The 12500-nt window shown below is 36.6% G+C and overlaps 1 protein-coding gene across 1 annotated transcript in view; it reads right to left on the bottom strand.

The window, feature by feature from the left end:
- Positions 1–9208: 9208 nt before the first annotated feature.
- LOC119570413 overlaps positions 9209–12500 on the bottom strand; it is a 6039-nt gene continuing 2747 nt past the window's right edge. The window contains exons 2-3 of the mRNA XM_037918159.1: positions 10957–11188; positions 9209–9850 (exon numbers count right to left, since the gene is read on the bottom strand). Of these exons, the coding sequence (XP_037774087.1) occupies positions 9649–9850; positions 10957–11188 (434 nt within the window). The 3' untranslated portion in view covers positions 9209–9648. The remainder of the gene's footprint in view (positions 9851–10956; positions 11189–12500) is intronic.

The following is a 12500-nucleotide window of genomic DNA, read 5'->3' as shown; positions in this document are numbered from 1 at the left end:
ACAGCTCAGTCAGCCTGCGCAAAAACTGACCTGAGTTACCTGGTCGGAAGGTAATTGGCATCAATGCAGGTGTGTGTGTGTGGGGGGGGTTGTCCCTCCCTATATAAGGCGAGCGCGCTTGTAAACCGCATCAGTCTCAAGCACTCAGCGCCTGCATTCGTACTGTACTCTCCCTTGTCTCCTGAGTCGTCTTGTGTACAAAAAATCGCCATGGCTGTTAAGGGTAGGCTGGATGTTCCTGCGTGGAAAGTTATTTGTCTAGATAACTGGTTGAATACGGATAGTTATGAATAACTCACTGTATTTTCTTAATTATTATTAATATACACAAAGAATGATACAATTTTGATGAAAGAAAATTTTTCATAAGTCAAAGACTAACAACCTTGCTTCCAAAATTACCATAAAGTACCTCGTAGTGTCACTACTGCATTAAAAATAAAAGTAAAAGAAAGTAATGATAAAACTAATTTTCAGAAGTGGCGTAACCGAAACCACAATCTTTCTATTAATACAGTGCTCATATTCGCCAAAAACACCATTTCGCATTTGTAAAGTCTGGCATTACTTCATATATAAAACAAAAACATACAGTTAACACAAACGAGCAATTAAAAGTAGGTCGCGTCAGTCATTAGTAACCGCCCTCCTCTCCCTCCCTCCCTCCCTACTGGCTTCCTTTGACCTCTTTCCCCCTCCTCCTTCCTATATTACGCCATTATTTATCTTCTTTCGGGAAATTGAGAGAAAACGAGAATCTTCCTCCAAACTAGGACAATCTTACGAATCTTACCATACTGCAGCAACAAAATTCAAACTTAAAAGTGGATTTATGGGGTAATTAACAGCTATCAATTTTCTGCCTCTTTATCAAGCTATATTGTCACTCAGTACCCCTACCATCTCCTTTCTGTAAATATCAGAATTCATTCATTCATTTATCCTCTCCTCGAGTACCAACCTCAACCACACATCTCACCAACACGCCGTAGAACTACCCACTTAACATCCTCTATCCCTCCAGGTCTCCTCATCTTCGCCGTCCTCGTCTCCGCCCCTCGCCTTCTGCCACGCTAGCGAGACCGCCCTCCAAGAAGCCTGATGGGCGCCTCTTCTCCACTCCGACAACACCTCCGTCTCCATCGACACCCAGGGCTTCATTGGGCTCATTATCCTCGCCGTGATCATAGGTCTCATAGGAATGGTGCTGGGCGTGTTCTCCAACGGCAAGACTGACCTGACGGATACGCCACCCCTACGTGAGTTCTGGGATTTTTTTTTTTTAATGATTTTTTCTTTTCTTGGTTTATTTTCCTTCTTGATTTAAAAAAAATTGTTTGCTTTCCTTTTTCTTTTCTGTTTGGTTTATTTCTTGTTTCGTCTGTATGTTACTTTTGTTTTGTTTGTTCTTTTCTTCTTCCTACTTCTACTTCTGCTTCTTCTTCTGTTTCTTCTACTACTTTACATCTCCTCCTTTTCTTTTCCTCTTGGGTGTTCTTTTACTTTTCTTTCCTTTCTTTATCGTTTTGTGTTGTATTTTTCTTTGCTTGATGATCTGAGGATTGCCCTCGTATTTTCGCATTTTTTGTGTAGATTAATATTTGATTTATTTTCTTGCTTGCTCCTGAGTAGATGTTGTGTTGATAAACTGATTTGTTTATTTATCTCTTTAGTACATGCATACACATCAAATTTCAAGCTTAAAAAAAAAAAACTAATTGATTACTTACAAATTCGTTAGAAGTTCATGTCCCTTTGGCCTAACGTAACCTAACTTAACCTTCTGGAAATTATTCACAGTGGTTATGCCGCTTCCGCCCCTGCCTACGCCCCCGCCCCCACCTACGCCCACGAGGAATCAGCCTACAACGTCCACCGCTCTATGGAAGACGCCCATACCAAGTACCAGTAAGATGGTATCAACGATGGAAACATACCGGGAGGGGATGATAGGCCTACCCAAAAATTATGTCTTCGTTTGATGTAATTCAGGGGGGAAAAGGTTGTATTCTCTTCGTGGATTGACTTTGCTGTTGGATATTGATGATAGATTGAATGGTATTTCGTTGAGGATTGAATGAGATGAGTTTCTGACGTGAGTTTCGCTAGGTTGGCCTAGATGCGTGAGATGATCTGAAGCTTTGACTTGACTGATTTAATGAGTGACTTCTCAGGTAACCAGTGACTGACTCTTCTCAGGTGACTTTAGATGACTGACGGCGACTGAAAATTGACTTAAGGTACTCTGGGCTGACTCAAAGACTCATTAGTGATAGATACAACACAAGACTCGATGCACGATAACCTGTGCGACTTACTGAAAAAAGTTACGCAAACGGAAATACTGAAAGACCGTTATTGTAACTGTGTTTCACTTCTGACTGAAAACCAGACGCTGTGACTTTACACTTGACTTCCACTCACGACTTCAAAACTACAAAAGACGACTATATAACTACTTTGACTGACTATAGACCTCCACATCTCGCACCATGTGACAATGCCCCGACAAATAACGACAATAACTACAACTGCAGAACTTGACAAATTTGACCCAGACAGAATAATAATCCGTACCGGACATGACCTAAAAACTCTCTTTCAGCAGGTCAGTAACATACTTGACCTTTTTTCGTGACCTTTGACTGTGATTTCTGATGACTGAGCAATGCATTTGGGCTCAATTTACTGTTATTTATTTATTTATTTTATGTTATACCTCTGATGTAAATATATATTTATACATATTTCTGTCGTTTTGCTTTTTCAAGTGTCCTTATATATGCAAACCTTATAAATTGGAAGATTAGATAATATTTACTTACGGGAGTACTGTAATATCAAGAATGGAAAGTTTTTTTGGAGTATACCAGAGATAAAGTATACTTACAATTAAGTACAAAATTATGTATATATATTTAGATATACATGTGCTAAGCTCGAAATCAAATCTCCTTCTGTCAATACTACTTTCCTTTAACGATAGTAACATTTCTAGAATAACTTTTTTCGTCCAGGAATGCATAAATCTTGATGATTGAAAATTTTGAAATGATTAAAAGGAAGTCAGATGCAGTTGTAAGAAAACAGCCAGTTATAGTAGATGTTAACAGAATGGTATGTTAACATCATATATTGAAGAAATATGCATAAGGCATTCAGGATATAGTATTTGTGTTACCTTAGAATAAAGGTGAGTCGGCAGTTTTGAAGTTAATTCAAATTCCAGCTTCCCACAGTCTCACCTTGCTAAATAACTTACCGTATATTCATCGTCATTCTATGCGCGATACTGTTTTAATAGTAGTTATAGTATAATAATATATCAATTTGCAAAAGGTTTTATATCTTATGGTATATATACATCATAAATAAAGCATACCTACATATACTATATTTATCTATCTAGACATGTATATAGATAGCTAGATGTAGATAGATAACGGTATAGATGTATATGTTTATCTATCTATCTATCTATCTATATATGTCTACATCCATATCCATGTCTATATCTATCTATCCATCTACATCCCTACATTTATACTATCTTTCCATCTATCTATCGACCTATCTATCTCTCTGTCTGTGCTGTGTGACGTAGTGGTAGCATTCTCGCCTAACAATCTTGCTGACCAGCGTTCAAATCCCGCACTGCCCGTGGATGGTAGCCCCGGCTCTTCCATGCATAAGGGGCAATTTAGAAGCAGACAACCTGTCACTCAAACAGAATAGACATACATGATTACCATATATAACAAGAAATATACAATAAAGTTGGCCAAAAGGAGCCGATACAATAGGCCTAACAGAATATTTAGATGAATATATTTTCTAAATCATATAGTCTATTTATGTATTTATCTTTATCATCATCATTATTACTAATATAATTATCATTATGAAATTAATTATTAGTATCGTTATCATAATCATTATTATTCTATTACTATTACTGTTATTATCATAATAAGATAACAACGATAGTGATAATAATGATAACAATAATTATTTCTTTTATCATTATTATTTTATAACTTTTTGTGCAAAATGGAACATGGATGACTTTGGCAACACAAAGTCTAAATAAAGCCCAGTCATGGTAATAATAATAATAATAATGATAATTAACAATACTAATAATAGTAATATACAGCTGTATATTCTGTATATCGAGTATTTGTGGGTATTTTTTTGTTGAATAGAATACGTGGATGCTATGACATGTTATACAAACTTAGGGTCCAGCATAGGGGCAAGAAAAACACACGTGAACATATTTTATTGAAATGATCTGCATATACAATACGCGTATAAATAACTAGCCTCCTTACAACTCAAGACAGTATTTACATTAGTGGGTCGCTCCTCTACAGTTGTTGGTAGGAAGGGCATCTTCTCAGAGAGGTGTGGCAAAGTTCCAACCTTTCTATCAATAAGGCGGATAACAATCTCTTATTAATATATATATATATATATATATATATATATATTATATATAACACACACACACACACACACACACACACACACACACACACACACACACACACACACACACACACACACATACCACACACACAACACACACACACACACACGCACGCACACACATGCATACACCTAAGCATACCATATATCTATCACTATATATATATATATATGATATATATATTATATATCCATTATACACACACACGTATAAATATATATATCTATATATCTATTTATACATATACACAATATATATATATATATATATATATATATATATATATTATATATATATAAGCCTTTTTCGTAACACATCCGAAACCCGAACATTTTGATACCCTCTAATACATGTTTGCCCTTTACATGTACATTATTGGAAACTGTGTAAAAACTCTTTTCATTTGTATCAAGTTGAAGGCAAACATTTTGAAACACTCCGGCCAGCCAATCAGAGCGCGATATTTTTCAGATATATTTCACGTATCTCAGACATCGATTTATATTTTATTGATTACGAATCGTATCGTAAGTTTACTGATATAACTTTTAATTGTAATGGTGTATAAATGTTTCTGTGCCTTTTAGCGGTACATGAAATACATGTTCACTCTACATGGGTAAGATTGAAGTCAATCATGATTTTCGCTGGAACCATATGGTAAGAATTCCCAACGTGTCCGAGTCATATGACGTGGTATTGGCTTCGGTGGGATGATGTTTTTAAAATCATTTTGTACGTCACTAATATGACAAAACAAGCTAAAAATATCAAAGAAAATGCTGTGTATCTTGATTTATAGATATCGTTCAATCAATAAATAAAGTAAATGTTCGAGAGCGCTCAAATAACACAGTTGTCGGATTTGGATACGAAACTCACTCGATAAAATACGATAAAAAAAAATTATGCAACTTCCGCATTTCATATGAAATACAATATATGTAATAAAAAGAAACTATTTTGACTAAATATGAGAAATACATACGAAGCGAAGAGTGGTGTGAACAAATAATATAAGTCACACAGTAGTCAGGTACTTTTTCCATTTTATTAGAAGCTTCCACAATGTTTTGCATGCAATTAAAAATCAAAACAGCATATTAAGTACTTTAATGGTGTTCTATTGACATTTTCACGTGAAAAAAACTCCTTTTCTCAACACTTTGAATGTCAATACAAACTTCGAGGATATCGTGTTTTGTAGCGACCATCATACAACTTGAAACAATATACCAAAAAGTGTTAAGGCCTATATACACACATATATGTATATATATTTTTGTGTATGTATATCTATCTACACACACACGCACATACACACACAACCTATCTATCATTATATCCCACATACATTTATAACCTAACCTCTCATTTGTGACACAGGATGATATTTAGAATGAAATCTGTTCAGCTTCCATATCAATTTTTTTTCTTTACAGTTACTTCTTAGATGAGAGGCAGACATTTAGCTAAAACATCGATCACGCAAATTATAAAAAAACAATCTCAGGATATCTTATTAACTTATTTCTTAATTAATCTATACATTATTAGATACTATAAGTTTGTGATTACAGCTAACTCGATTTTTCTCTCCGTGTAATATACACCATATCACAGGATGAGGGACAGTGGCAGTGTTATTAGAGTCCGTAATTCATCACAAACAGAATAAGTAAATAGACAGATAAATAGATAAATAAGTAATAGCAAATAAATAGATGAGGAACAGAAATAAATGAACAACAAAAATATAAATGAATACTGAGAACAGATAAGTGAATGATGCTAAATAGATAAATAAGTGGTAATTTGAATAATTTAAAAGCAATGAATATATAAATGATACTAATAAACAAGTGAATAAATTAATAAATAATGATACATTATTGGATGAATAAATGAATGATAATACAGTAAAAAAAATTACACGAATAAATGAATCATAATCAAACAAATATTTAATGATGGCAATTAACAAAAGTAATAACGAGTGAATAAACAAATAAAGAAATGATTAATGATAAATGAATAAACGAACCAATGCAAGCAAATACTACCCTTAAGAAATCAATGGTAACAAATCGAGAAACTAAATCAAATAAATAAAGGATTACACTTTATCACAAACCGACTTACACCATTATCCCTTTCAGACTCGACAGTGATTATGATGTGACAAATTCTAGAACATTTTTTTGTGTCTAATAAATGAATAGACAGATAAATATAGATCTCTCTCTCTCTCTCTCTCTCTCTCGCTCTCTCTCTCTCTCGTCTCTCTCTCCCTCTCTCTCCTCTCTCTCTCTCTCTCTATATATATATATATATATATATATATATATATATATATATATATATTATATATATATATAATATTATATAAACATTCAGGTCTTCTTCCATATCAATTGCAGGGCCAGAATGATCAGAAAAAACAGGTGTAAAATCGTTTTCTCCATATGGGTCTAAAAGGGATGACTATACCTCAAAACCCCTTGTTTGATTTTCCTTCGACACTCCGAATTATTAGGGCAAATCCTCTCCTCCCCTAAGTGAAAGGTGCGGTTCGCCCTCACCTGGATCGCAAAATCACCAAGCGTTAAGATTAACCAGTGAGCAGGAACGGAGTTTAAGCCCTATTTAAGACTGTTTCCTGACGGTAGGAGGTATCACTTCAGTCACAGCACCGTCCAGGATAACAAGGACTATACTCAGTATTAAGCGAATTCTTTATACATCGCTATGGCTGCTCAAGGTAAGGCTGATGAAATGTGTGAGATTTTCGTTTTTTTATGTAGGTTTTTAAGTTCAATGTGGTTTATAAGTGTCAGTGGGTTTATAGATTCTTAAAAAGCAACAATAATGATGGTATTAGAAATATTAATAATCATCATTATTTAATCATAATAAAATAAAAAGACAACAAAAATAATAACAACAACAATAATAAAAATATAACAAAACAACATAACAACAGCAATAATATCACACAACAACACAACAACGACAACACACCAAGAACTAACCCAATCCCACCCACCCTCCACAGGAACCTTCTTCGCCGCCCCCTGCTGTGCCTCTCCGCGTCACTCTCGCCAAAGAGGAGACCCCCGAATCACGTCTCTTCTTCAGCTCAGAGAATACTTCAGCCACTCTGCCCATGTCCGACATCATTGTCCATCGGGGCCCTCGCGGTTGGACTCCTGGTGCTGGTGGCCATCTTCACGTTCATTGGAGGCGAGACCAAAGAGGCCGTGAGCTATGCGGCGCCAACGTGAGTTTCTTGTTTGTTTGCTTATCTATGTATAAATCGTTTATTTGTTATTATTATTATTATTATTATTATTAGTATATTATTATTATTATTATTATATTATTATTATTATTATTATTATTATATTCAAGGGGTGGGTGGGTTTGTTTATTTTTGTTGCGTAGTTATGAATGATAAAAAAAATATATATATTTAGTGAACCTTGTTTTGGTTTGGATAAATGAGTAGTAGTCATAGTAGCAGCAGTAGTAGTACAAACAAAGTACCGAAAGGATTGATTAAACCAACAAATAAAAGAAACTATAATACAATATCCTATTCTCTCTTCTCCCAGATTCCTACGCCGCACCCGCCCCATCCTACGGCAACGAAGAGAGTTTCCTATTCAGTCCTTCGCTCGATTAACGAAGCTTCGGACAGATACCAATGGGAGCATCAGTAAACAAAGATGGCGCCTGCGAAGGAAAATGGCGGAAAGTTTGGTGAATTATTAAAAAAGCGATGAGGAGAAGAAAAAGCTCAAAGAAAATCGATTTAGGATGCGCATTTAAGACAAAGATAATTAATTATCTAAGTTGAGTAACACTGATGATAATTTAAATACCAAGCGGAGAAAATAAGAGCAAAAAAACAAAATCTACTTGGTAGGCGCATTTAAGCCAAAGATTATTATTATCAAAGTATGGAGTAATTCTCATAAAAAAATCATGTCTGATTTAAGAAATGATACAATATTACCTTCTTTCAGTTATTAAAAAAAGAAAAAAAAAAGTTTTCGTAATGTAAGGAACGTGTGCTGAGATATCGTCTTGTTATGTCTGTTATTATTGTTAACATTTGTATTTTGTATTTATTACATTGTTTTGAATGTGTTTTTGTTGTTAATAAACACTATTAAATCTATATATAATTTGTCTCTTAGAAAGAAACCTTTTTTACTGCCATTTCGCAATGGTCATTTCCCGGCTTAGTGATACATGATGTTTTTTTTTTTTTATCTATTCATCTGCGTTCTTCCTTTTTTACTAGTTTCTCTGCATCTCTTTCTCTATCTTTTTCGCTATCTATTTCTCTTTTTTTCTATTTCGTGTGTGGCTTTCTCACTCCCCTCTCTCTCTTTCTCTTGCTCTTCACTTTCTCTCTCTCTTTCTCTTGCTCTTTCACTCTCTCTCTTTCTCTTTCTCTCCCTCTCTCTCTCTTTCTTTTCTCATTCTCTTTCTCTCCCTCTCTCTCCTTCCCATATTTTCCTTGTTATCTATTTTTTTCTTTTCCTTTTCTATTTTCTCTTTTCATTAATATAAATGACACTTAAAAGAATGAGAAGCGGAGAATTATCTTATCATTTTATTTACAAAAATCGAACAAATTGGTAAAAAAACCCCTCACATGTACAATAAATATGTATAAAAAAAAACAAAAGAAATTGGAAAAAAAATACATTGAAAGGGGCGAGGAAAGATATAGAATTAGATGCATATTTGAATAAATAGTTTAAATGGAATGACAAATAGCAGGCGAAGAGGTAGATGGATAAGCAGGTAGATAAATAGATAGATAAATAAATAAACATACAAATCAAGAGATGGAGAGATGGATAAATGAAGAGGGAGAGAAGTTGATAAATAGATAGATGGGTAGATGATAGACTTGCAGACAGATAGATGTTTAGGTAGACAGAGAGGGAAATAGAACATAAATTTTATTTACATGATGTAACAACTTTCTCTTGAAATCGAGTTGTTGTCAACAGAAAAGATATTACAGTTATTATATACATAAGTCTTCCTACGCCATATCATACCATTATAAAAACTGAACTCATAATAAATTTTTAACATTTGTTTCGAGTACTTTCTCATTATCATCTAGTCACAATTTACTTATTTTGTCTTAAGTAGATCTCCATTTTTCTGTTTGTGAGTTCCTTAGTTTTTTTTTTTTTTTTCGAAAATTTATTTATTTTGTCTCCGCACGCCTTCCGTTTTTTACTGATACTTCCTCGCTGCCTCGTCAATGGCGGGTGGACGGCAAAGGTAGTTCTTTCGTAAGGTTGGCTGACCGCAGGATAGTGCTGAGGACTGAAAGAAGAGAGAGAAATGATTAAGAGTTGGTGGGGCAAGTTTGCAATGTTTATTCGTTTGAACTATACTGTGTCCTTCCCCCCAAAAAATGGAATTATACAAAAATTGATTCTGCTATAATTAATTCGTGTAGAAAATGATTTTGCCGAAGTGATTCTACCCATTTAGACGTATAATGAAATCTAACGCATTTAAGTCAATCCGGGAAAATCATCTCTAAATTAAATTTAGTACAGATAAACTTGCCAAAAAATGACACCTAAAATATTAGGCGAAAAATAATTCGACCGAAACAATTTCATATATAAAAAATCACCAATGGTGATCCCACACTTTTATTCTATAAACAAACAAACAAACAACTAAAAAAAAACAGCCAAAGAAAAAAGAAAAGAACGCAATTCAGCAAGCAAGCAATCAAGCAAGCAAGATGAAGAAAGAAAGAAAGAATGAAAGAATGAAAGAATGAAAGAATGAAAGAAAGAAAGAATGAAAGAATGAAAGAATGAAAGAAAGAAAAAACGAAAGAATGAAAGAATGAAAGAAAGAAAGAAAGAAAAGAAAAGGAAAAAGAAAGAAAAGAAATGAAAAGAAAAGGAAAAGAAAAGAAAAGAAAAAAAAAAGAAAAGAAAAGAAAAGAAAGAAAGAAAGAAAGAAAAGAAAAGAAAAGAAAAGAAAAAAAAAATGACACCTAAAATATTTAGGCGAAAAATAATTCGACCGAAACAATTTCATATATAAAAAAATCACCAATGGTGATCCCCCACTTTTATTCTATAAACAAACAAACAAACAACTAAAAAAAAAAAACAGCCAAAAAAAAAAAGAAAGAACGCAATTCAGCAAGCAAGCAATCAAGCAAGCAAGAATGAAAGAAAGAAAAGAAAGAAAGAAAGAAAGAAAGAAAGAATGAATGAATGAAAGAAAGAAAGAAAGAAAGAAAGAATGAAAGAATGAAAGAATGAAAGAATGAAATATAGAAAGAAAGAAAAAGAAAAAAAGAAAGAAAGAAAGAAGGAAAGAAGGAAAGAAAAAAGAAAGAAAGAAAAGAAAAGAAAACAAAGAAAAGAAAAGAAAAGAAAAAAAAAGAAAAAGAAACTCACGCAATCTGTGGATAATACTGCTTCTCGAACGCATTGCCGCCTCCGATTCCGAACACGAGTAAGGCGACTGCGGCGACGGCTAACACTCCCAAAACCCACATTGAGCAGAACGGTATCGAGGTCGAAGTCCACCGGGAAGAGAAGGGCGCTGAAGTCGAGTGTTTCCTTTCCTCGTCAGCAGCGGAGGCCAGAGAGGCGACGGAGGCCAGGGCGAGCACCAGCAGCAGCATACCTGGAGGGCGTCAGGGATTTCGAACGTGTTGAGGTGATCGGGTACAATTGGTTTTAGTTGATGGTGGTGATGGTGGTGGTGATATGGTGGTGGTGATGGTGGTGATGGTGATGGTGATGGTGGTGGTGGTGGTGATGGTGTTTGGTGGGGTGGTGATGGTGGTGGATGGTGGTGGTGATGGGGTGTGGTGATGGGGGTGTGGTGATGGTGGTGGTGGTGATGTGGTGGTGATGGTGGGGTGGTGATGTGGTGATGGTGATGGTGTGGTGATGGGGTGGTGGTGATGGTGGTGATGGGATGGGGTGGTTGTATGGTGGTGATGGTGATGGTGGTGGTGGTGGTGGAGGTGATGGTGGGGGAGGGGATGGTGGTGGTGGTGGGGTGATGGTGGTGTTTGGTGGTGGTGGGTGGTGGTGTGAGGTGAGGTGATGGTGGTGGTGGTGATGGGGGTGTGGTGATGGTGGTGATGGTGGTGATGGTGATGGTGGGGGATGGGTGATGGTGGTGAATGGGTGGTGTTTGGGTGGATGGGTGGTGTGATGGTGATGGATGGTGGTGGTGATGGTGGTGGATATGGTGTGGTGAGGGTGGTGATGGGGTGGTGGTGGTGGTGGTGGTGATGGTGGTGATGGTGATGGGGTGGTGGTGGGATGGGGGTGGTGGGATGGTGGTGATGGTGAGGTGATGGTGTTGATGGTGGGGTTGATGGTGAGGTGGTGTGGTGTGATGGTGGGGGTGAGGGGTGATGGTGTGGTGATGGTGGTGGTGATATGGTGGTGGTGATGGTGGTGGTGGTGATGGTGGTGGTGATGGTGGTGGTGATATGGTGGTGGTGATGGTGGTGGTGGTGATGTGGTGGATGGTGATATGGTGGTGGTGATTGGTGGTGGGATATGGTGGTGAGTGATGGTTGGTGGTGGTGATGTGGGGTGATGGTGGTGGTGTAGTGGTGGTGGTGATGGTGGTGGTGATAGTGGTGGTGGGTATGGTGGTGGGGGATGGTGTGGTGATTGATGGTGGTGGTGATGGTGGGTGTGGTGATGGTGGTGGTGATGGTGGTGGTGGTGATGGTGGTGGTGGTGATGGTGGTGGTGTTTGGTGGTGGTGTATGGTGTGGTGAATGGGGGAGGGTTTGGTGGTGGTGGGTGATGGTGGTGGTGGTTGATGGTGTGTGATGGTGGTGGTTGGTGATGGTGGTGGTGGTGATGATTGGTGATGGTGGGTGGTGGGGATGGTGGTGATGGTGGTGGGTGTGGGTGATGGTGGGTGGTGGTGGTGATGGTGTGGTGATGGTGGTGGTGTGGGGTGGGTG

The sequence above is a fragment of the Penaeus monodon genome, unplaced genomic scaffold (assembly GCF_015228065.2).
Source record: "Penaeus monodon isolate SGIC_2016 unplaced genomic scaffold, NSTDA_Pmon_1 PmonScaffold_2621, whole genome shotgun sequence".
NCBI classification, from domain to species: Eukaryota; Metazoa; Arthropoda; class Malacostraca; order Decapoda; family Penaeidae; genus Penaeus; species Penaeus monodon.
The sequence above is the reverse complement of the archived record's forward strand: the minus strand, read 5'-3'. Positions and strand labels throughout refer to the sequence as shown.